At 40.1% G+C, this 25345-nt stretch overlaps 1 protein-coding gene and 1 non-coding gene across 2 annotated transcripts in view; one reads left to right on the forward strand and one right to left on the reverse strand.

Moving 5' to 3' along the window:
* The window catches only part of FREM2 (FRAS1 related extracellular matrix 2), a 195824-nt gene that overhangs the window by 157174 nt on the left and 13305 nt on the right, over nucleotides 1–25345 (forward strand). The window contains exons 11-16 of the mRNA XM_002748988.6: nucleotides 2777–2959; nucleotides 4646–4776; nucleotides 6390–6548; nucleotides 14187–14490; nucleotides 16380–16511; nucleotides 19158–19489. Coding sequence (XP_002749034.4) covers nucleotides 2777–2959; nucleotides 4646–4776; nucleotides 6390–6548; nucleotides 14187–14490; nucleotides 16380–16511; nucleotides 19158–19489 — 1241 coding nt within the window. The remainder of the gene's footprint in view (nucleotides 1–2776; nucleotides 2960–4645; nucleotides 4777–6389; nucleotides 6549–14186; nucleotides 14491–16379; nucleotides 16512–19157; nucleotides 19490–25345) is intronic.
* Nucleotides 3483–3616, reverse strand: LOC118154368 (U11 spliceosomal RNA). The gene has a single exon (XR_004744235.1). It is a non-coding gene; the product is annotated as a U11 spliceosomal RNA (small nuclear RNA).

The following is a 25345-nucleotide window of genomic DNA, read 5'->3' on the forward strand; positions in this document are numbered from 1 at the left end:
GAAATAGAAAAAAGACAAACAAATGAGAAACAAAATAAACCATTAAAACTGATAAAATTAATTTTGGAGAATATGGCTTATATCCAAACGCTGAATACCAAACATCCATAGCTGCCCTCTCCTCTGTACACACCCTCAAGTACAGGGTATTAGCCATTTCCTCCTTCCCCATCCACCTTCAGTGACCTGCTCACATGTAATTTATGGCACATATAGACAGCTGGGAGCACATGCTCACTGGGGGCTGGTTAAATCCTGGGAAGGAGCGGGACAGCACATGCCTGCTTTTCCTTCCACACGCACCACTAATTTTTTTTTTTTGGGGGGGGGAGGAAGGCAGAAAGGAAGGGAATAAGGACGGTAGGGAGGAAGGAAGGGATGAAGGAAGGAAGGAAGGGAGGAAGCGGGGAGGGAGGGAGGGAGGGAGGGAGGTAAGGGAAGAAAGGAAATCAAGCAATGAAAGACACATTGCCGACCTGGATCTAGAGGTTTACAAGTTGATTTCTTTTTTTTGAGAGAAGGAAAGAAAAAAAAATAAATAAGTAAAGGAGAGGAAGAAAGAGGAAGAGAAAGAGGGAGAGTAAATGGAAATATTGCTTTATTTTGAAAAAAATTGGGTATTAATAATGGCTAATCAATGTTTCATTTAAACTAATGGGTAGGTGTGATGTGGTATTGACAAGAATGTATATTTTGTGTATTTGAAGTGGAGAGCTCTATAAATATTTATTAAGCTTACTTGTTCTGGATCTGAGTTCGAGTCCTTGATATCCTTATTAATTTTTTGTCTCATTGAATCTAAGTCTCCTATCTGGGTATTAGGATCGTTAGCTCTTGTTGTTGCATTGATCCTTTTACCACTATATCTTTGTTGCTTTAAAATCTATTTTATCCGATGCAAGAATTGCAACTCCTGCTTTTTATTTATTTATTATTTATTTTTGCTCTCCATTTGGTTGGTAAATCTTTCTCCATCCCTTTGTTTTGAGTCTTTGTGTATCCTTGCATGTGAAACAGGTCTGGATGTAACATGCCGTTGGGTTTTGGCTGTGTCTTTTGATTGGGAATTCAGTCAATTTAAATTTAGGGTTACTGCCATTTGATGTTGACTGGCTGTTTTATCCATTTGTTCGTGTAAATTCTTCTTTATGTTGGTGCTCTTTACTTTTTGGTGTATTTTTAGAAAGGCTAATACTGGTTGTTTCTTTCTGTGTGTAATGCTTCTTTCAGAAGCTCTTGTAAAGCAGGCCTGGTGGTAATAAAATCTCTGAGTTCTTGCTTGTTCATAAAAGATTTTATTTTTCCTTCAGTTGTGAAGCTTAGTTTGGCTGGATATGAAATTCTGGGCTGAAGGTTCTGTTCTTTGAGGATGTTGAATATTGGCCCCCACTCTCTTCTGGCCTGTAGAGTTTCTGCTGAGAGATCTGCTATAAGTCTGATAGGCTTGCCTTTGTGGGTAATCTGACCTTTCTCTCTGGCTGCCCTTAGTATCATCTCCTTCGTTTCAACCCTGGTGAATCTAACGATTATGTGCCTTGGGGTTGCTCTTCTTGAGGAATATCTTTGTGGTGTTCTCTGTATTACCTGGGGTTGAATGTTGACCTGCTTTTCTAGTTTAGGAAAATTTTCCTGAATAATATCCTGAAGGGTATTTTCCAGCTTGGAGTCATTCTCTCCGTCGCATTCAGGTACACCTATCAAACGTAAATTTGGTCTTTTCACATAGTCCCACATTTCTTGGAGACTTTGCTCGTTCCTTTTTATCCTTTTTTCTCTAATCTTTTCTTCACGTTTTCTCTCATTAAGTTGGACTTTGACCTCTGATATCCCTTCTTCTGCTTGAACAATTCGAGTGTTTAAACCTGTGCATACTTCTCGGAGTTCCTGTATTGTATTCTTCAGTTCCATTAATTCACTCATACTCCTCTCTAAGTTGTCTATTCTCAATAGGATTTCATCAAACCTTTTTTCAAAGTTCCTAGTTTCTTTACGTTGGGCTACAACATGTTCTTTTAACTCACCGAAGTTTGTTATTATCCATTCCTTGAAGAGTGATTCTGTCATCAGGAGGCGCTCGTTCTCCATCAAGCCTTGTTCCATTGTTGATGTGGAACTGCGATCATCTTTAGAGGGAGAGGCGTTCTGACTTTGAGTATTCTCAGCTTTTTTACGCTTGTTTCTTCCCGTCATTGTAAATTTATCCTCCTGTCGTCTTTGAAATTACCAACTTTCAGATTAGGTCTCTTGAGTGGACGTCCAGGTTGTTAGTTCCCAGGGCCAGAGCAGCGGAGTTAAAACTGATGGTGCTTTTCTGCCCAGGATTCTCCTGTCTGGCTTCCTTCTTGTTTCTGTAGTAGGCGACTCTGCCTTCCCCGGCTCCAAACCTCGGTCAGAAGGGGAACCGGTCCCGTTTACTCTGCGCCAAGCGCTGCCGCGTAGAGGTGCCGGCGGAACCGCTGCACCGACCACGAGAGTCGCGCTGGCGACTCGTGTGTTTCCACCACTGGGGGATCTTCTGCTCCGTGAGCGACCAGACTTTGTCTGAAAGTGTGGCGTCCTCTAGTTCTCTGCGCCTTCCCTGAGAGCTGCAATCCCGGGATGTTAGCGATCGGCCATCTTGGATCGTTCTCGCACCACTAATTTTGAGTGAGGGACAGAGAGAAGCCAGGGATGGAATAGTCACTAAGCCCCTCCCACATGGAAATAAACATTAGAAATGAGGGGAAGCATTCCCTTTACTAACAGTTTCATTTGTCTGTGTTTCCCACAATTTTAGAGACTGTTATTAAATTTGGAGAAACCAAATTTAGTGTCACTGAACCCAAAGAACCTGGAGAGTCAGTGGTTATAAGAATTCCAGTGATTCGCCAAGGAGACACTTCAAAGGTTTCCATCGTGAGAGTCCACACCAAGGATGGTTCCGCCACCTCTGGAGAAGACTACCACCCTGTGTCAGAAGGTACGGGGCTCCCAGCACCTGTCTCCTGATGGGTCATGCCAACTCTGTGGGCTAGTGCCAGTGCCCTTAAGTAAAAGAAGGGGAACATCCAATTAAAATAAAAATAGAACACTCTTTTGGGTGGGTATAAGTTTAAGGGGTACAAGTGCAATTTTGCTACATTGTTATATTGTGTAGTGGTGAAGTCTAGTCTTTTAGTATATCCATCACCCAAATAATGTACATTGTACTCATTAAGTAATTTCTCAATACCCGGCCCCTTACACTCTCCCAGCCTCGGAAGTCTTCAGTGTTAATCATTCCACACCTGATGTCCATGTGTACGCATTATTTGACTATCACTTACAAGTGAGAACAAGCAGTATTTGACTTGTTTTGATTCGCATTTCTCTAATGACCAGTGATGATTAGCATTTTTTCCTGTTTTTTGACCTCATAAATGTCTTCTTTTAAAAAATGTCTATTCATTTCCTTTGCCCACTTTTGAATGGGTTTGTTTGTTTCTTTCTTTTTTTTTCTTTTAGAGGGTGCCAGGAACAATGATCACCAGCTGCCCAAATACCAAAAAATTATGCTTCTGAAATCTCTTCATGTGGATTCCCCACGAAGAGCAATCGAGTCGCTCTATGTGTGCCACTCACGACAGAAGCCCTTTTTGTTTTATTCTTGTAAATCTGTTTTAATTCTTTGCAGATTCTGGATGTTAGCCCAAAAAGAAGTCTTTTTAAATATAATGTGATGTTATATAAAAAAAAAACTCAACAATTATATATCCATATATATATATAATGTAAATCCCATTCACACTCTATTATACCTATGATCACATTCATTTATCTTGAGTCCTATTGGTTTAGAAATTCTGGAGAATAAGAGATTGATTTTTTAGATTATGTCCCAATATTAGAACTACTGATTGTGCCTACTGTAATTCAGCATCTTTTCAAACTATGGGCCAAGAAACCAATGTCTTATTATTAAAATTGGGTGAAGGGGAAAAAGCAAACAAAACACACTGCCATGTGTGTACCTATGCAACTGTATTGCATGCTCGACACATGTACCCCAAAACCTAAAATGCAATAAAAAAAAATAAAAAATTAAAAATAAAAAAAAAAATTTTCCTTCAGATAAAATCGGCATTCGTAGCCACCTCAATGGAACTGGAGACCATTATTCTAAGTGAAGTAACTCAGGAAAGGAAAACCAAACATTGTATATTCTCACTCATAAGTGGGAGCTAAGCTATGAGGACGCAAAGGCATAACAATGATACAGTGGTCTTTGCGGACTCTGGGGAAAGTGTGGGAGGGAAGTGACGGATACAAGACTACAAATCCAGCACAGTGTGTGCTGCTCAGGTGATGGGTGAAACAAAATCTCAAAAATCACCACCGAAGAATGTATTCATGCAACAAAACACCACCTGATTCCCCAAAACACTATGGAAATAAAAAATAAAAATGAAATTAAAGTCTTGGGAAAAAAAGAAAATATTAGAGTAAAATGAGTAAAAATAGATGGTGTTCGTTAAACATTTGATTTCATTTTGCACACACACCCAAATATACTGAACCACAGTGAAAAACGTATTTCTCATTGTAGGTCACAGTTTTAAAAAGCTTGATAGAAAACTTCTCATATTCATATGCAAACAATTGAAATCTGTGATTTTTGCATTTGTAGAAATTGAGTTTAAGGAAGGAGAAACCCAGCACATGGTTGAAATCGAAGTTATCTTTGATGAGGTGAGAGAGATGAGAGAGGCCTTCACTGTTCACCTAAAGCCTGATGAAAATATGATAGCAGAGACGCAGGTAAGTAATGTAATGTGGACGTAAATTCATGGCCAGCACTTCATCAGAGAAAATGCATAAAAGCAATCACATGGTGTACCATAAACATGAGGCGAGTATGTACAAGCCTTACATGAAAGAGATATGCATAATCTCTTTTTACCACCTAATATATTTTGTTCTGATTAGATCGTAGTCAAGAAATTCCTATCCTTTTCTTTGAAAAATCATGTTTGTGGAAACTCAAAGATGGAAGTCACTGAGCCCGAAAGCAGTGCACTGCCCTTCCCCTGTCAGTCAGTATGATTGATTGACCTTAGGATCAATCATCAGAGAGAAAGCAGCATCTCAGAGTAACGAGGGAACTATTAATTCAGTGCCACAACTTGTAAAACATAGATTTGAACCCACAAAGCAGTTTGCTAACCCTCCAGATCAAGATCTGTTTCTCCTGGCTTTATCAGAATTGGATGTCCAGAGCCTCATGGTCAAAATGTTGCCGTCCTAAATCTTATTGTCCATACTTATTTAATTTATATTGTCTCATTAACCAGAATTTTCCTCAAAATCAACATAATTCCACAGAATGTTGACCTTTACACTGGAAATAATTTTGAAAACTACATCTGGTTTTGGAATATATTAATTTTTTATATCTTTGCTTACATGTACTGTATTACGTTTTTTAATTGTTTCACTTTACTACGAGTTCCAGCTGGGAAAGTTTTTTCCTTACATATTTTTACTGTTTTGTAATCTTTACTGCTTGACGGCTTTTCTGCAACAGTGCCTTGCTTTTTAGCAAGTCATTTAAAATTCAAGTTTGGGCAATCTTTATCAAATATAGTTTTATGTCTTCATCACATAAGATGAATCTTTTATTATTTTTATGGAGTAGCATATGAAATTCTTTTGGGTGAAAAGAATAAAGATTCACTCAAATTACTTCCAGTGATGAAAGCTTCTTTTAAGAATATACATGTAAAGATCGTTCAGGGAACTACGATATGTAGTTAGATGCTGGAATGTTACTGGGAGCCAGGGCAGGTTCACAGCAAGGTGCTCTCCTGTCACCCTGCCCAGAAGCAGATGTTCATAAATTCCTCTTCTGTCTGGAACTCAAATTCTCCCTGCCTCTGTTTAAGGCGGTGCCTTTTGCCCTCAGCCGCTTTAAAGAGTTCCTTATGCCTGGCATCTGTTTCATCCAGGCTCTCACTATCCCATGACCTCTGTAATCTTCCTTCCCTCAGAATGTCCTCCAGCTTTCCTCCCACCGTCAATGAATTGACTTCTTCATAAAACTTCCCTTCACAACCCCAAAACAGATTTAGCTATGTCATCACAATGGAGAAAAAAAAAAGTAGAGCCTGAACACCTCGTGGGCTGCCGGCCAACCTTTGGACTGACTGCCCCAGGTCAGCTGCCCTCCTTAGAACCAAAAGTTGTGAACAAGGTGCCAAGGTCACGTGCAGCAGGCCATTTAGGGCCCATTGCTCTCCAGGGGCTCTGAGCATGACAATTTGCATCATAATGAGGCCATGGGTTTGCCAGGTATCGTGAATATCGTCCTGTATCATAGAAGCATAAAAAGTTTAATATTTCACTAATCAGTGATAGTTATCTTTTTCTTCTAGGTGACTAAAGCCATTGTGTATATAGAAGAAACGATCAGCATGGCAGATGTCACTTTCCCTTCTGTCCCTCAAATTGTGTCCCTGCTGATGTATGATGACACTTCCAAAGCTAAGGAGAGTGCTGGACCCGTGTCTGGCTATCCTGTCATCTGTGTCACAGTGAGTAGGAGATTCACAAAATTGAGGAAAATTGTAAGATAATTATTTTAAATAATTACAAACTGTAATCAAGGTAGCATTGGCTTTGTTATGTAGAAATGAAAGTAGAAAAATACTCCATGGTTTAACCATTGAACTTTGCAAATATAACATGAATCAAGGAAAGGTCCTGTTTTCCTTTATTCACCCAGCAAAGGTTCGTTAACTAATGTGTACATAAGAGTGTTATCTCAGTCTGTTACCAACAGAAAAATAAATAAGATTTGAAGTATGCATTCAAGATATTTAGAAATGAAGAAAAGAATATGGAAATTGGTAAATCTAAGATAAGGCAAGATGGACCACTGTCACAGAATGATACAAATTACAAGTTAGAGCTGAAGCTCCATATATGAGGGGAGGTTTGGGATGGTCAGGTGGAATTTTGATAGTTTAGAATGCAAGTCTGATAAGGGAAGGTCATTCTAGGAAGAAGGGATTATAATATGAGCTACAGCTAGAAAAAACAGCATAAGAAATAGCAGATTATTACTACTTTTAAAATTTGCCTTCTCTTGACTCTAAATTGCAAGCCCCTTGTGAGCTAAAAATATGACTTACTTATTTTTTTTTTTAATTTTTTATTGGATTATAGGTTTTGGGGTACATGAGCAGAGCATGCAAGACAGTTGCGTAGGTACACACATGGCAGTGTGCTTTGCTTTTCTTCTCCCCTTCACCCACATTTGGCATTTCTCCCCAGGCTATCCCTCCCCACCTCCCCCTCCCACGGGCCCTCCCCTTTTCCCCCCAATAGACCCCAGTGTTTAGTACTCCCCTTTCTGTGTCCATGTGTTCTCATTTTTCATCACCCACCTATGAGTGAGAATATGTGGTGTTTCATTTTCTGTTCTTGTGTCAGTTTGCTGAGGATGATGTTTTCCAGATTCATCCATGTCCCTACAAACGACACGAACTCATCATTTCTGATTGCTGCATAATATTCCATGGTGTATATGTGCCACATTTTTCCAATCCAGTCTATTATCAATGGGCATTTGGGTTGATTCCATGTCTTTGCTATTGTAAACAGTGCTGCAATGAACATTCGTGTACATGTGTCCTTATAGTAGAACGATTTATAGTCTTTTGGATATATACCCAGTAATGGGATTGCTGGGTCAAATGGAATTTCTATTTCTAAGGCCTTGAGGAATCGCCACACTGTCTTCCACAATGGTTGAACTAATTTACACTCCCACCAACAGTGTAAAAGTGTTCCTTTTTCTCCACATCCTCTCCAGCATCTGTTGTCTCCAGATTTTTTAATGATCGCCATTCTAACTGGCGTGAGATGGTATCTCAATGTGGTTTTGATTTGCATCTCTCTGATGACCAGTGACGATGAGCATTTTTTCATATGATTGTTGGCCTCATATATGTCTTCTTTCATAAAGTATCTGTTCATATCCTTTGCCCACTTTTGAATGGGCTTGTTTGTTTTTTTCCTGTAAATCTGCTTGAGTTGTTTGTAAATTCTGGATATCAGCCCTTTGTCAGATGGGTAGACTGCGAAAATTTTTTCCCATTCTGTTGGTTGCCGATCCACTCTAGTGACTGTTTCTTTTGCCGTGCAGAAGCTGTGGAGTTTCATTAGGTCCCATTTGTCTATTTTGGCTTTTGTTGCCAATGCTCTTGGTGTTTTGTTCATGAAGTCCTTGCCTACTCCTATGTCCTGGATAGTTTTGCCTAGATTTCCTTCTAGGGTTTTTATGGTGCCAGGTCTTATGTCTAAGTCTTTAATCCATCTGGAGTTAATTTTAGTGTAAGGTGTCAGGAAGGGGTCCAGTTTCTGCTTTCTGCACATGGCTAGCCAGTTTTCCCAACACCATTTGTTAAACATGGAATCCTTGCCCCATTGCTTGTTTTTGTCAGGTTTATCAAAGATTGTATAGTTGTATGTATGTTGTGTTGCCTCCGGTGCCTCTGTTTTGTTCCATTGGTCTATATCTCTGTTTTGGTACCAGTACCATGCTGTTTTGATTACTGTAGCCTTGTAGTATAGTTTGAAATCCGGTAGTGTGATGCCCCCCGCTGTGTTCTTTTTGCTTAGAATTGACTTGGCTATGCGGGCTCTCTTTTGGTTCCATATGAAGTTCATGGTGGTTTTTTCCAGTTCTGTGAAGAAAGTCAATGGTAGCTTGATGGGGATAGCGTTGATTCTGTAAATTACTTTGGGCAGTATAGCCATTTTCACGATATTAATTCTTCCTAACCATGAACATGGAATGTTTCTCCATCTGTTTGTGTCCTCTCTGATTTCGTTGAGCAGTGGTTTGTAGTTCTCCTTGAAGAGGTCCCTTACGTTCCTTGTGAGTTGTATTCCAAGGTATTTTATTCTTTTTGTAGCAATTGCGAATGGCAGTTCGCTCTTGATTTGGCTTTCTTTAAGTCTGTTATTGGTGTAGACGAATGCTTGTGATTTTTGCACATTGATTTTATATCCTGAGACTTTGCTGAAGTTGTTTATCAGTTTCAGGAGTTTTTGGGCTGAGGCGATGGGGTCTTCCAGGTATACTATCATGTCGTCTGCAAATAGAGACAATTTGGCTTCCACCTTTCCTATTTGAATACCCTTTATTTCTTTTTCTTGCCTGATTGCTCTGGCTAGAACTTCCAGTACTATATTGAATAGGAGTGGTGAGAGAGGGCATCCTTGTCTAGTACCAGATTTCAAAGGGAATGCTTCCAGTTTTTGCCCATTCAGTATGATATTGGCTGTTGGTTTGTCATAAATAGCTTTTATTACTTTGAGATACGTTCCATCGATACCGAGTTTATTGAGGGTTTTTAGCATAAAGGGCTGTTGAATTTTGTCAAATGCCTTCTCTGTGTCAATTGAGATAATCATGTGGTTTTTGTTTTTGGTTCTGTTTATGTGGTGAATTACGTTGATAGACTTGCGTATGTTGAACCAGCCTTGCATCCCTGGGATGAATCCTACTTGATCATGATGAATAAGTTTTTTGATTTGCTGTTGCAATCGGCTTGCCAATATTTTATTGAAGATTTTTGCATCTATGTTCATCATGGATATTGGCCTGAAGTTTTCTTTTCTCGTTGGGTCTCTGCCGGGTTTTGGTATCAGGATGATGTTGGTCTCATAAAATGATTTGGGAAGGATTCCCTCTTTTTGGATTGTTTGAAATAGTTTTAGAAGGAATGGTACCAGCTCCTCCTTGTGTGTCTGGTAGAATTCGGCTGTGAACCCATCTGGACCTGGGCTTTTTTTGTGAGGTAGGCTCTTAATTGCTGCCTCAACTTCAGACCTTGTTATTGGTCTATTCATAGTTTCAGCTTCCTCCTGGTTTAGGCTTGGGAGGACACAGGAGTCCAGGAATTTATCCATTTCTTCCAGGTTTACTAGTTTATGTGCATAGAGTTGTTTGTAATATTCTCTGATGATGGTTTGAATTTCTGTGGAATCTGTGGTGATTTCCCCTTTATCATTTTTTATTGCATCTATTTGGTTGTTCTCTCTTTTATTTTTAATCAATCTGGCTAGTGGTCTGTCTATTTTGTTGATCTTTTCAAAAAACCAGCTCTTGGATTTATTGATTTTTTGAAGGGTTTTTCGTGTCTCAATCTCCTTCAGCTCAGCTCTGATCTTGGTAATTTCTTGTCTTCTGCTGGGTTTTGAGTTTTTTTGATCTTGCTCCTCTAGCTCTTTCAATTTTGACGATAGGGTGTCAATTTTGGATCTCTCCATTCTCCTCATATGGGCACTTATTGCTATATACTTTCCTCTAGAGACTGCTTTAAATGTGTCCCAGAGGTTCTGGCATGTTGTGTCTTCGTTCTCATTGGTTTCGAAGAACTTCTTTATTTCTGCCTTCATTTCGTTGTTTACCCAGTCAACGTTCAAGAGCCAGTTGTTCAGTTTCCATGAAGCTGTGCGGTTCTGGGTCGGTTTCTGAATTCTGAGTTCTAACTTGATTGCACTATGGTCTGAGAGGCTGTTTGTTATGATTTCAGTTGTTTTGCATTTGTTGAGCAGTGCTTTACTTCCAATTATGTGGTCAATTTTACAGTAGGTGTGATGTGGTGCTGAGAAGAATGTGTATTCTGTGGATTTGGGGTGGAGAGTTCTGTAAATGTCCACCAGGTTTGCTTGCTCCAGGTCTGAGTTCAAGCCCTGGGTATCCTTGTTGATTTTCTGTCTGGTTGATCTGTCTAGTATTGACAGTGGAGTGTTAAAGTCTCCCACTATTATTGTGTGGGAGTCTAAGTCCTTCTGTAAGTCATTAAGAACTTGCCTTATGTATCTGGGTGCTCCTGTGTTGGGTCCATATATGTTTAGGATCGTTAGCTCTTCTTGTTGTATCGATCCTTTTACCATTATGTAATGGCCTTCTTTGTCTCTTTTGATCTTTGTTGCTTTAAAGTCTATTTTATCAGAGATGAGAATTGCAACTCCTGCTTCTTTTTGCTTTCCATTAGCTTGGTAAATCTTCCTCCATCCCTTTATTTTGAGCCTTTGTGTATCCTTGCATGTGAGATGGGTTTCCTGGATACAGCACACTGATGGGTTTTGGATTTTTATCCAATTTGCCAGTCTGTGTCTTTTGATTGGTGCATTTAGTCCATTTACATTTAGGGTTAATATTGTTATGTGTGAATTTGATACTGCCATTTTGATTCTAAGTGGCTGTTTTGCCTGTTAGTTGTTGTAGATTCTTCATTATGTTGAAGCTCTTTAGCATTCAGTGTGATTTTGGAATGGCTGGTACTGATTGATGCTTTCTATGTGTAGTGCCTCTTTTAGGAGCTCTTGTAAAGCAGGCCTGGTGGTGACAAAATCTCTGAGTACTTGCTTGTTCGCAAAGGATTTTATTCTTCCTTCACTTCTGAAGCTCAGTTTGGCTGGATATGAAATTCTGGGTTGAAAGTTCTTTTCTTTAAGAATGTTGAATATTGGCCCCCACTCTCTTCTGGCTTGTAGTGTTTCTGCTGAGAGATCTGCTGTGAGTCTGATGGGCTTCCCTTTGTGGGTGACCCGACCTTTCTCTCTGGCTGCCCTTAGTATTCTCTCCTTTATTTCAACCCTGTTGAATCTGACAATTATGTGCCTTGGGGTTGCTCTTCTTGCGGAATATCTTTGTGGTGTTCTCTGTATTTCCTGCAATTGAGTGTTGGCTTGTCTTGCTAGGTGGGGGAAATTTTCCTGGGTGATGTCCTGAAGAGTATTTTCCAGCTTGGATTCATTCTCTTCGTCCCCTTCTGGTACACCTATCAAACGTAGGTTAGGTCTTTTCACATAGTCCCACATTTCTTGGAGACTTTGTTCATTCCTTTTTGCGCTTTTTTCTCTGATTTTGGTTTCTCGTTTTATTTCATTGAGTTGGTCTTCGACTTCAGATATTCTTTCTTCTGCTTGGTCAATTCGGCTATTGAAACTTGCGTTTCCTTCGCGAAGTTCTCGTATTGTGTTTTTCAGCTCCTTTAATTCATTCATATTCCTCTCTAAGGTATCCATTCTTGTTATCATTTCCTCGAATCTTTTTTCAAATCTTTTTTCAAGGTTCTTAGTTTCTTTGCATTGATTTAATACATGATCTTTTAGCTCACAAAAGTTTCTCATTATCCATCTTCTGAAGTCTAATTCCGTCATTTCGTCACAGTCATTCTCCGTCCAGCTTTGTTCCCTTGCTGGTGAGGAGTCTTGGTCCTTTCTAGGAGGCGATGTGTTCTGGTTTCGGGTGTTTTCCTCCTTTTTGCGCTGGTTTCTTCCCATCTTTGTGGATTTGTCCGCTGGTCGTCTGCGTAGTTGCTGACTTTTCGTTTGGGTCTCTGAGTGGACACCCAGAATGTTGATGATGAAGTATTTCTGTTGCTTGGTTTTCCTTCTACCAGTCTAGCCCCTTCGCTGTATGACTGTTGAGGTCCGCTCCAGACCCTGCTTGTCTGGGGTGCACCTCTAGTAGCCGTGGCACAGCGAGGGATGCTACCAGTTTCTTTTTCTGCTCTCTTTGTCCCAGGATGATGCCTGCCTAATGACAGTCTTTTGGATATAGAGGGGTCAGGGAGCTGCTTGAGGAGACAGTTTGTACTTTATAGGGGTTTAATTGCTGAGCTATGCACTCTGTTGTTCATTCAGGGCTGTTAGGCTGCTATGTTTGATTCTGCTGCAACACAGCTCATTGAACAACCCTTTTTTTTTCACTAATGCTCTGTGTTGAGGGGTTTGGGCTTTATTTTTGGATGTCCGATCAGGTGTCCTGCCCAGCTCAAAGGCAGACTAGCCACTGTTTGGCTGCCGAGGCTCCGCCCTGCTGTTGTGTGATTCCCGCTGTTCCTGCCGGCTCTGCTGTGGTCTCCGCCACGCCCTGCGGCGGAGTCTCTTCGTTGTAGCGTGTTGCCTCGGCAACGGCTGGCTGCGTCAGCAGTGGGCGTGTATCTCAGTTGGGGCGGGTTGCCTCGGCAACGGCTGGCTGCGTCAGCAGTGGGCGTGTATATCAGTTGGGGCAGGTTGCCTCCGTAGTGGTGGACGCCCCTCCCCCACAGAGCGTCTCGGACCATCTTCCCGGGATAGTTTGAAATCGCGGTTTTGTTCGTCCCACTGGGTATCCCAAATGATCTGTCCCTGCAATCCCCTGGGCTGGGCTACTGTGAAAGTCTCGTTCAGTCTCAAGTCCAGCCCTCTCAAGTCTCAGGTTGCCGGTTCAACAAGGCACCCGGACAAGCGCACCCTGTGGGGATTGCTGGGTAGGGCCGGCCGCCGCCGCCCCGGCTGCCGGCTTCGCCAGGCAGACCTACTGCCTGGCGTCCCGTGTCTTTTTATACTTGGGAGTTTCCCCGTTCTGTGGGCAACAAAGATCAGTCTGGAAATGCAGCACTGACTCACCGTTTGCGAATTCAACGCGGGCTCCAATCCTGGGTTGTTCTCACAGCGCCATCTTGAGTCCCCTCCCCGACTTACTTATTTTTATATCACAGCAGCACTTCTATAATCAATTATATATAAAAGGTACACAATAAATGTTTATTGAGTCAACATGGCAGAGATAATAATTTGCTGTCAAGTTATAGGGAGTTTTAAATGTCATATTTAGAAATTTAGACTGCATTTGTTGTGTAGCAAGGAGTTCTCACACAGAAGAATGATCAGAGGGGTTAAGCTGGCAGATTAACAGGGCAGTTGTGTGTCAATGGACTGGAAGAAAAGACACTGAATTAGACAGAGAGGTGCTGCTGGGAATGGAAAGAAAGGCATCCACTTAAGCAATATCACAAAAGAAGAATCAGTGAAGTTCATGACTCACTGGATAAGGGGGGTAAGATGAGAACAGGAAGGAAGAGAGGGAAGGAGGGAGGAAAAGAGAGAGAATAAAGATAATTGGCAAACCTGATGATTTGAGAGATTATGATGTAAATAGCAATTTTACACATACTAACTTAGAAACATCCAATATGCTGTTTGAAATGCAAGATGAGAGTTTATAAATGCTATCATAGCTGGGAATCAAAATTTGGAAGCTTCATTAAGAGCATGTAGAAATCAGGGAGAGCCGCAGTGAAAAGTCGATGGCAGCACTGGAGAGGAATGGGTTCCACACTGTTCTCGACGCCGTTCTTAACACAGTCATTTGTTTTCCACAGGCTTGCAACCCCAAATATTCAGATTATGATAAAACAGGTTCTATCTGTGCAAGTGAGAACATCAATGACACTTTGACCCGGTACCGGTGGCTGATTAGTGCACCCACAGGCCCTGATGGTGTGACCAGCCCTATGAGAGAAGTGGACTTCGACACCTTTTTTACGTCATCCAAGATGGTCACGCTGGACTCCATATACTTTCAGCCTGGCTCCCGCGTGCAGTGTGCAGCTCGTGCTGTGAACACCAACGGGGATGAAGGCCTGGAGCTCATGAGCACTATCGTAACCGTAAGCAGAGAAGAAGGTCAGTCATTTCCACTTTCCCGGGTAGATCGCTGGAATACTGTGGAATATTACAAATGTCTACCTTCTGGTTTTTAATACTTCCAAATGTCCCACATATTCCATATATTTTGTAAGTGGTTAAAAAATTTTAAAAAAAATTTTTTTGAGACAGAGTCTTGCTCCGTCACCAGGTGCCAGGCTGGAGTGCAGTGACGCAATCTCAGCTCACTGCAACCTCTGCCTATTTATTAGAAAAACAAAACATTTATTTATGCTACCTTTGAGTACCTATTATATGGCAGATACAATGCTTTGCGCTGGCTATAAAATAAAGAAGACAGGATCCCTGCTTTGAGGGATTCTTAGTCCAGTTGAAGATGCAAACACATTTTAGGCTAGACAGGGCACAGGAATGCCAAGGTAGAAGTGATTCATTCTACCCTGAGTGGGTCAGGAAAGGCTCATCAAAGAAGGGAGGCTGAAGCTGAATCTGAACACAGTACAGGAAAACAAGCATAAGCAACAACTCGTAAAAGCAAGAAAGAATGTGGGATATTCTGGGAACAGCAAGCAGAGAAACGGGGAAGCTTCCGAGAGGGAGAGGAGGAAGAGCGAGGAGACAAGGCAGAATGATATGCAAGGGTCAGCTGTGAACAGAGCTCATGCTGTGCAAGAAGCTCAGCTGGTCATTGGGTGAGTAGCACTTTGCTGGGGACAGGAGGGGAAAGGCAGTCCAGGTAGAGGGGTATGTGCAAATTCATACCTTGGTATTACAAGAGAGACTGTATCTGAGGTTGGAGCAAGAACATTTTGGGGAGGAGAATAGGATGTGGCTGGGGACCACATTGGAAAGACAGGAAATCCACTGTATAAATCATCCTTCACTCTGCAGAATAATTTTTCACGAGATTTTTTTTAAAAAAGATTGTGTATATATCTGATTCTATTTCTAAATCATCCATTTGCGTACTGCATTCAAAAGGATAAATTTGTTGCATAAAGAGAGGTCATATGTCCTACCTGCCACTATGATATATTCAGGATCAAATATTTAAATAATGCCTTAAAATGATTCACTTCTAATAAATCAGACAGCCTGTATGCTGGGGCCTGCATGTATGTATGTATGTTCTCTGACTTATACAAATAGAAAAAAAATTGTATTTTTCCAAGTTCTTTTAAAATTATAATCTAGCATCTTGGTCCCTTTCATGACGTTCAAATAAAAACCACTATTTTCTTAAAGGAAATGCTGGAGAAAGAGTTTCATGTCCAAATTCTTGAAGGTCACTGAAAGATACGAGAAAGAAAGAAAGAGAGATGAATATAAAATGGTTTATAATATATAATACACACACTGTAAAAAATACATATAGAGGGAAAACTCTGCTGTGCACATTTTACCCTCTGATTTTTAAGGAGACATTAGTTTTAGTTCCTAAAATGAGCATATTTTTCGTTGTATTCACTTATAAGTCATGTAAACATAACTAATGATAAGTATATTATTCTAGAGTAAAAAGTAAATTTTCCTGGTTTAACTATACTTACTTGTATCCTACAGGCTGTCAATCATTTTTACTCTATCTGTTCAGACTTTAAATGGTTTTGTGAATATGAGCATGATCTAGAGTAATCAGCACACATTGAGTTACATTGAATGGTAACTTGTTTCTCAAAGTTTAAATAATCCCTAAATTGTCAAGTGGCCACTAAGCTGTCTGCTGCGATTACTTCTCACCCTGTGGCCTCCTGCTTTTTTACGGCATGCTGTACACTGTCAGCCATGTCCTACTCCACAGAGAATTTTAAACCACGTAGAAGAATAATAGCTCCTACTTTCAAAAACATTCTTTCGATGTTATCAATCACCTTCTTTTAGCGTAACTGTGTTCATTTTTTTTCAAGGTCTCTGTCAGCCGCGTGTACCTGGGGTTGTCGGGGCAGAGCCGTTCTCAGCTAAGTTGCGATATACAGGCCGTGAGGACCCAGACTACACAAACCTTATCAAGCTCACTGTCACGATGCCGCACATAGACGGTAGGTGACTTGGGTAAGCAAGTCCATGGAATCAGTCGTTCTGAAATACACCTCATTACCTGGTGTATTTTCCTTGATCTTCTCAACAACCAAGCTTCAACAGGCGGTCACCTTGCAACTTGAGCTTCAAGTCCTTCTGCTTCCCTCAACTGTTTCAGCTTTGTTCTACCCAGTTTTTATAACTCTGCCAATTAAAGCATTCTTTAAAATTAGATAGATGTAATACTAGATTTTATGAAAGAGCACAAATGTATCTTCAATCGTAAACTTGAAGTTACAGTAAAGGATTTGCTATCCTAGTGACCACCCGCAACATATGTTGGCAATTTTATAGCTGGAGTTTTATGTCTCTCTCAATATTTATCATGTCACTAAGACATTTCCCAGATATTTAAATAAAACAAAAAATGAAACTAACAGGTATTATGTATTGTTTTTATTTTCTCTGGCTAGGGAGCTATGACCAGAACGTGTGCGTCAATAATTTTATCATACTTTATGAATATTTTACTATATGCAGGAGGCATTTTCAAGTTTTTCCCACTCAGTTCACTTTATACTTGTAGCAAATTAATATTAATATATTACTTGATATGTTAGTTATATTTTATGTAGCTAAGGGAGAGGAAACGTCATTAGGAGCGGCAAGGTAGAATACACCTCCCCAGAACAGGAACATCTGCTCTGTCTGTCTATTACAACCTCAGATTTTTCCAGGGATTGGAAAGGCAGGTGGTCAGGAATCTGTATCTCCTTCCTTTGTGGCATAATGTTGGTCCCTGAGCCACCCAATCTCTAGGTCCATGTGGAGGTGTGACTGGAGCTGTAAAGGGCTGAGAAGGGACCCATCAAGGAAACACAGACCTAAAACAGATCTTTCCTAAAAGAAAGAGTGTCTCTCACACCACTCCTAAGGCTTGCCTTTGCATTTGCTGAATGCAGCGTTCTGTGTTCAAAAGCCACAGCTCTGCCAGAAGTGTAGTTGAGGCTGACCGCTTCTTTTGTTAAGTCCAGGGTTTTGCTCTGAGTGAATCTGAGAGGAAGAGATGGGAAAGGCTCACAGAGAAGACCTGGTTCATAGTCTTTTGCTGTATTGCTTTCGCCAGGGGTTAGCACTCTATGGCCTGTGGCCAGATACAGTCTGCTGCCTGTTTTCATACGTCTGCAAGCTAGGAATGGGTTTTATATTTTTAAATGTTTGGGGGAAAAAAAAAGAAGACTGTTTTTGAAACATGAAGGTAGTTTATGAAATTCTAATCCACCATCCATAATAAAGTTTATTGCACACAGTTATGTTTATTCCTACACATAGTAGTGGCCTTCATTCTGATGGGAGCATTGACCAGTCAGCGGAGACCTCAGGGCCCACAATCCTAAAATATTTACTATTTGACCCTTTACAGAACAAATTTTCAATCCTTAGCCTGTGCTATATAGCGGTAGTAGTTTTCAACCTTTATTTTATTTATATATATATATATATATATTTTTGAGACAGAGTCTTACTGTGTTACCCGGGCTAGAATGCAGTGACGTGATCTCAGTTGACTGCAACTTCCACATCCTGAGTTCAAGTGATTCTTGTGCGTCAGCCTCCTAAGTAGCTGGGATTACAGGCACGTGCCACCACGCTTGGCTAATTTTTGTATTTTTAGTAGAGATGGGGTTTCACCACATTGGCCAGGCTGGTCTCGAATTAATGACCTCAAGTAACCTGCCTGCCTCAGCCTCACAAAGTGCTAGGATTCTATACATGAGCCACTCTGGGCATGGCCAGTTTTCAACTTTTATGATCTAGGACATCCTAGAAATTGCTGAAGCTCTCAAAGACATTGTGTTTATGTAGGTGATAGCTATAAATGTTTACTGGATTTTAAATTAAACTGAGGAATTGTTATTTATTCACTTATTAAAAATAAAAATAGATTACATATTAACATAAAATATATCTTTTTAAGAAAGTATGTTATAAAATAAAAAATAATGAGTGGCACTTTTATATTTTAAGGTATTGTTAATGTCTGGCTTAATAGAAAATCAGTGGATTCTCTGCTTCTGTATTCAATCCGTTGTAATTTATCTTATCTTGTAGCCTCTGAAAAGAAGCACTTGTGAGAGAATAGGAGTGGCAAAGTCAAATAATAACTTAGTATCATTATGAAAACATCTTTTAAGTCATGGATATCTTGAAATTTTCCTGCGGAACCCAAGGTTCTTATGCTACCACTTTTTTGTTTTTGTTTTGTGAGATGGAGTTTCACTCTTGTTGCCCAGGCTGGAGTGCAATGGTGTGATCTCAGCTCACTTCAACCTCTGCCTTCCGGGTTCAAGCAATTCTCCTGCCTCAGCCTCCCAAGTAGATGGGATTGCAAGTGCCTGCCACCATGCCTGCCTATTATAATTTTGGTAGAGATGGGGTTTCATCATGTTGGCCAGGCTGGTCTCGAACTCCTCACCCCAAATGATCCACCCGCTTCGGCCTCCCAAAGTGCTGACTACAGGCATGAGCCACAATGCCCGGCCTGGATCATCACTACTGTGCAGTAGTTTATGATACTTGTTTTCTCAAGAGATAAAGAAATTTTAACGTGTTCAAAATTCTTGGCTACCTGAAAGAATATTAACGATGACTTCAATTTATCCTAGGCATGCTTCCTGTGATCTCCACCAGAGAGCTTTCCAACTTTGAGCTCACCCTCAGCCCGGATGGCACGAGGGCTGGAAACCACAGGTGCTCCAACCTCCTGGATTATACCGAAGTGAAGACTCATTATGGTTTCTTGACTGATGCTACCAAAAACCCGGAAATAATTGGCGAGGCATATCCTTACCAGTACAGCTTGTCTATCAGAGGTTCCAATACCTTACGCTTCTACCGAAACCTGAACCTAGAGGCCTGTTTATGGGAGTTTGTTAGCTACTACGACATGTCAGAACTCCTTGCTGACTGTGGTGGCACCATCGGAACAGATGGACAGGTACAGATTTTTAACATCTGAGTTTGGTCACTGGATAAACCAGTTTGTTTCGTCACATAGATTTGTACTAAGTCCCAACTCGAGTTTTCCATCTTGGTGGTGTGGGTCATTAGTGACAACAGGGGAACACACAACTGGCACAGATGATGTGAAAATCCATGTCTATTTCTGACCAGTGGGCCAGAATATATGTAGTTTTTGACAATGGGCTAGAGACATTAAATCCTTGTCAAAAGGATGCTGTATGATTACTGCCTTAAGCGCCAAATCTACTCTGTTATTATAAAAATCCAAACACTGACTTCCCTTCAAAGTAGAACCTATCGTTTTTGTGTTCATGTGTGGATGCCTGTGATGTTGTATCAGGAGCCACCTGAAGTGAGGTTTTATAGTCCTGGGAGTCACTTTAATTTTTCTCCCTCTTTTCTAACTTTCCTCTCCCCTTGCCTTTTACAAAGCTTCCTCTTCCTCTAGCCTCCTGTTTTACTTTCTTTCTTTTTCTTTCTGTTTTTCTCCTCTTCCTTTCTTTTTGATTCATTTATCATTTATTAACAGTCAAAAGTGTTTTTATTAAATGCTTATTGTTATTTTCACTCTACAATTACTGATTCTTCTTCATGCTACACAGACATTCATACATAAAATACACATACACACGAACAATTCTCACTCCCACACAAACAGTTCTCACCCCCACCTCATCATCAGCAACAAAGTTGTTAAATGATAAGGAAGCAAGATCTTCATCGGGGTTACAATAGAGAACCTAAAAAATGTAGGCATAATTTAAAATTGTTACGAGTATTTGAACTAAGAGTCGTACTCTGTCTTACCTGGACTAAACAAGGAGTTAAATAAGTAGGTTTATGCATTGAAGTGTTGAATGGTATACAGACGATATCATGCCCCTCCAGATTGAGCTAAAGTGAGGCTATATTTTTTGTGCTATATTCCTAAGGTGTTGACATATCTAACAACCGGTAGCAAGAAAAAACTAGATAACTAGCATGAGCTAAGCCCACATAAATCTGTAGACTTTGACAAGCTCAGCTGGTGTTGATATTGAATTGGACTCAGAGGTAGCGAGACGTGACCATAGCCACCTTGTCAAAAAGCAGCAGTGTTTAGTAACTTGCAGGGACTGCTAAAAATGCCAACAGAAATACCAACAGAGAGACAGTATAAGGTGGCGGAAAGAATCTGGATATTGGAATCAAGGAAATGCTGAGCGAAATTGGGCTCTGGCATTTTCTAGCTGTATGCCTTTGACCGAGTTACTTACAAGTAACACTTACAAGTGTTCATCCTGCAGATCCCTCTTTCCTCACCTGTTTTTGCCACCTGAAAGAAACATGAAAAAATAACGAGTCAATTCCCCAGAAGAAAAATAAAGGCTCATATTAACAAACTACCTCCCCCTCTTCCTTTATAGATTAAGCATCTCTAGTTCCTTCGGGTCTTCCTTACAAAGCTGTTTTCAGCCCATAAATTATTTCTGTGTCCTTTCTGGTTACTTTTCCTCGGATTCTTGCTTACATCACAGGATCTATTGCCATAAACAAAATTGGATATAGAAATAGAATTACACTGTAGTTCTCACTCCTTGTTAAAATCACTTTGCATTATGGAACTTCTCTGTGGATCTCATGTAGTCCATCGTCTGTTTTTACCCTTAAGAATGCTTTCTGTCTTCTCCACAAGGTGGCAGCACTTCTCCATCTTTTATACATGCCACCCAGGCCTTTTCTATCAATAATAAAAACCCTGCACGTGCCTGCTTAAGCTTTGTCCTATTATATCTGTCCACTTTTTAATGTAGCAAAGCCATTTTATTTTGAAGGCAAAGCCTGCCCTCTACCGTGTTCATTCTTCAAATCAAGTCTTACTGTAAAATTTAGCTCAGCTAAAGTGACTATACTTTGCTAGATTTTTAAAATTCCAGTTCCTGTATCAAATTATTTGTGTTCAGTATTTTTGCTAGATTTTTAAAATTGCAGTGCCTGTATTGAATTATTTGTGTTCAATATTTTTTTTCTTCCTATGACTTCTGCCAGCTAGAAACGTCATTACTCTGTTTCTCTATTGGAACTGACAACGGTTCGACTCTATTAGCTGAAAATCAGCAATTGCAGGTTTTCAGTTAAGTTTTGCCTGCTAGAAAAGCTTATGTTCCATAATATTAGGAGAGGGTGCAATGTAAGAATCACGACGTAATTCAATTCTTAATAGCTTGCGTTACCTTCTTAAGGAAGATGGCAAACTTGTATGAGTTCCTTCTGAAATAATTCTTCCGCTTTTACATTGTTAAAAATAAATTTAATAGCATAAGCATGATGATCGATATCATAGCGATGAAAAGGTTCAGAGTAAATCATTGAGATTTTAGGATCTTGTTATAAAGTTATAAAATCTTCATTGTAAATGATAATACAATTTAATAAAACATATTGCTTACTCTCTTGGAATGAAGCTTAGAGATGTTGTTTTACCAAGGTTCTCCTCAGAGACAGAATAGGATGGATGGATAGATAGATAGATGATAAGGGATTCTGTATGAGAATTGGCTCCTGAGATTGCAGAGACTGAACAGTTCCATAGCAGACCATCTGCAAGCTGGAGAACCAGGGAAGCCAGTGATGTGGCCCAGTCTGAGTTCAAAAACCTGAAAACCAGCAAAGTTGAAGGTATTACTCTCAGTTGATGCCAAAGGCCTAAGAAGCCAGGTGAAGTTCCCCAGTCTAAAAGCCAGAGAACTTGGAGTTCTGCTATCCAAGGGCAGGAAAAGAGGAGTGTCCCAGGTCCAGGAGAGAGAGAGAGAATTCACAACCACTCTTTGAGATAAGTACTATTTTTGCCCTTTTCTTTGCCTTTTTTTTTGTCTATCTAGGTCTCGGCCAATTTGGCGGAGCCTACCCACATTGCATGAGGATGAGTCTTCCTTACTCAGTCCACAGAATCAAGTGCCAGTCTTTTCTGGAAACACTCTCATGGACACACCCAGAAATAATACTTTGCCCACTATGGGTATCCCTTAATCTAGTAAAGCTGACACCTAAAATTATCCATCACAGGTGGCCGTCCCGTTTCCTTCAACCTTCTTCCTTGAGGTGAAGCTTCTACCTCTCCCCTTGCTGTTGATATTCTCCCACACCCTCACCTCAACACACACAACACATGTTATTTACACATAGGTGAGCAAGAAGAAAATAAAATTAGAGTATAAAATATTCAACCCTCTGAGATATTGCCCTCACTTTCCTTCATTAGATTTGGCTTACAGTGAAGAGAACAAAATATCTAATAATAGTACTAAGAATAAGAGTAACGACCGTGCTAATTGTAATATTTATTTATTGTTTACTTCGGGCCTGCCATCTTCCAAATACTCTGCATATTTCCACTCAGTCTAGCCTCACAACAACCCTTTGAGATAAGTACTATTTTTGCATCTTTTTAACAGATGAGGAAGCTGAAGCGAAGACAGTGCAAATAACTAGCCCAGGTTCACGTAGCTTTTAAGCCTATGCTGTGAAACACGTCGTAATGCTTATCTGGGCATTAAATTGAATGTGAGTGAATGTGAGGAATGGAAATGGTGACACATACAATTGCAAGGAAGCCAGATGAACTTTTTCCTTTGTTCTTGGTACAAGTATGCTGCCCGACAGCGTTCGTGAAAACACGTGCCAGATTACATCCACACCCGCTGCTGGTACAACAGTGCCAATCCATGTCCTGGCAGCACTAGTCTGCAGCTTTGTTTGGATACAGGCAGATCGGTGTTGAAATGCAAGCATATTTCCTGAGATGGCACCTGAGAAAAAGCAAACTAAATGCTTGGTAAATTCTACTTCAGACTCTACTTTAGACTGTCTTGAGGGCCTTCCAGACTTTTGCATTTCAGCATCAAGAATGGAAAAATGGACAAAAATAAAAAAGCAAACCATCAACACAGACTCCAAACGCTTCAGAGAGGTTTCAGGGTTTTATTGACCACCCCAGTAAAGAGCCCCTGCAGCAAGCCAGTGCCAGCCCAGGTCTGTTTGTCCTCAGCAGTCCCACAGAGCCCCGGCCAAGCACCTAGCAGGTGTTACTTGCCTCCTCTAGTCCTTTCCCAAAGTTGGCAACTTAGCTCAAGGTAATCACTGTGCAAACACATTTTATCAACTGGTAGTTGCTTTAACCAGGAAACATTGTTAGAGAATTGATTTTTTAAAAGTGTTCTTAGTAGCTAAAGCTACCACCATAAAATATTGCCGAGTCCCTGCATTTTTCTTTGCCAGTGAAAATCTAACACCGCACTGGAAGGGTTTTCTGCCTTCTCCAACCTCCCAGTTCAGATTATTTACCTTGTTGGTTAACAGGAGCGTTATCTGTTAACAGCAGTGAAGTGTGATTAACTTGTATGCAGCTAGACCACATCTAGCTTCAGCTGTTAATTAGAACCATATCTGATTTTGCCATTTCATTTACTTGTGCATTTATTCATTAAAGAAATATTCAGTGAACACCTCCTCTGTGCCGGGAGCATACCAAGTACTCATGAGGACCCCAGACATGAAGCTTACAGGGCAGCAAAGTAGATACGAGAGTCTGATCATCACTCACAGAAGTTAAGGAGTTTACTTGCCAAGAAAAACAAATTTGGAATTTCTCTAACAATGTTTGACTCTAAAATCATTTTTAATAGTTTCTAAAATATGAACACAGATAAATAACAGGAAAAACAACATAGAGATGTGTTAAATAAATGATTCCACTCCACCTTTTTATGTGACACATATTTTGTAAATAAAATATAAAGTTGCTTGGGTACACAATAAAACACTTTAGATGCCCAATGGTTATTAACGCTACATTAAGTTCTTAGAACTATTGGATAGTTTGGTAGTTTTTCTCGTGAAAACAGTTTTGAAGAATAATTAAAGACTGCAGATCATTTGACCTTTTATTGTCCTGACTAGCTGTTTTGCAACGTAGCATCTTTTTTCCCCACTGTTTTATTATAAAAATCAACACTTCATTTGTTACAATTCTACTTATTGTAATAATCAAAAAAGGGGCTTTATACAAGGTATTTTTATACAGTTCATAATGAAAGCACTTATTTTACTAAAGGAGGGAAGTGAATAAGCAGACAAGGGCTGATCAAATGTTGGCCATGATAATATAAATACATTCTTGCAAAGCACCATCGTACCAAAGTCGAGGAACGAGAAACACCAGTTGGCTTTAAGACAATGATGAAGATGAAAGCTTATGGGAAAAAAAATAAAGGACAAACATCTGAAAGCAGCACTAGATCCTTCACTTGCAAACAAGGCTTGTCCAGTTTAATCTTCTTGGTATCCTCTCTACTTTTTAAAAAATTTTCCTTACTCTTAACTCTCCCACGTGTTAGGTAAACAGTGACTGATAAAGTTGCTCAATTTGTGTGAATAAGCTACAGAAATGCAAGCCCAATCATAGTTTTCACTTAAAACATGACATTATAATGTACTTGTGAGAAGACATAGCATAATTTTAGAAAAGTAAACAAATTTTTTCTTAGTTGCTTTGAGGAAGAATTATGCCTCTTTTTTTACGTGTATTTGATTTAGAAATAGGAAATTTTGAGGCTGGAATATACTTAAGAGGTCATTTTTCCATCCCATTGTTTTATACTTTGTACACTGATTCTCTTTTATATGTAAGCCACTCTAAATTTTTTGCAAGATATATACTTACCCCAATGTATAGCAGAATAAACTTGACAGTGTGTTACTTTTTCCATAGTTTTGCACTTCATACTTTCCTTTTAAATATGGAATTTTAAGTATTGCTTGCCTTTGATGAAGAAACTTGAAGCATCAATAA

This window comes from Callithrix jacchus, chromosome 5 (assembly GCF_049354715.1).
Source record: "Callithrix jacchus isolate 240 chromosome 5, calJac240_pri, whole genome shotgun sequence".
Lineage (NCBI taxonomy): Eukaryota > Metazoa > Chordata > Mammalia > Primates > Cebidae > Callithrix > Callithrix jacchus.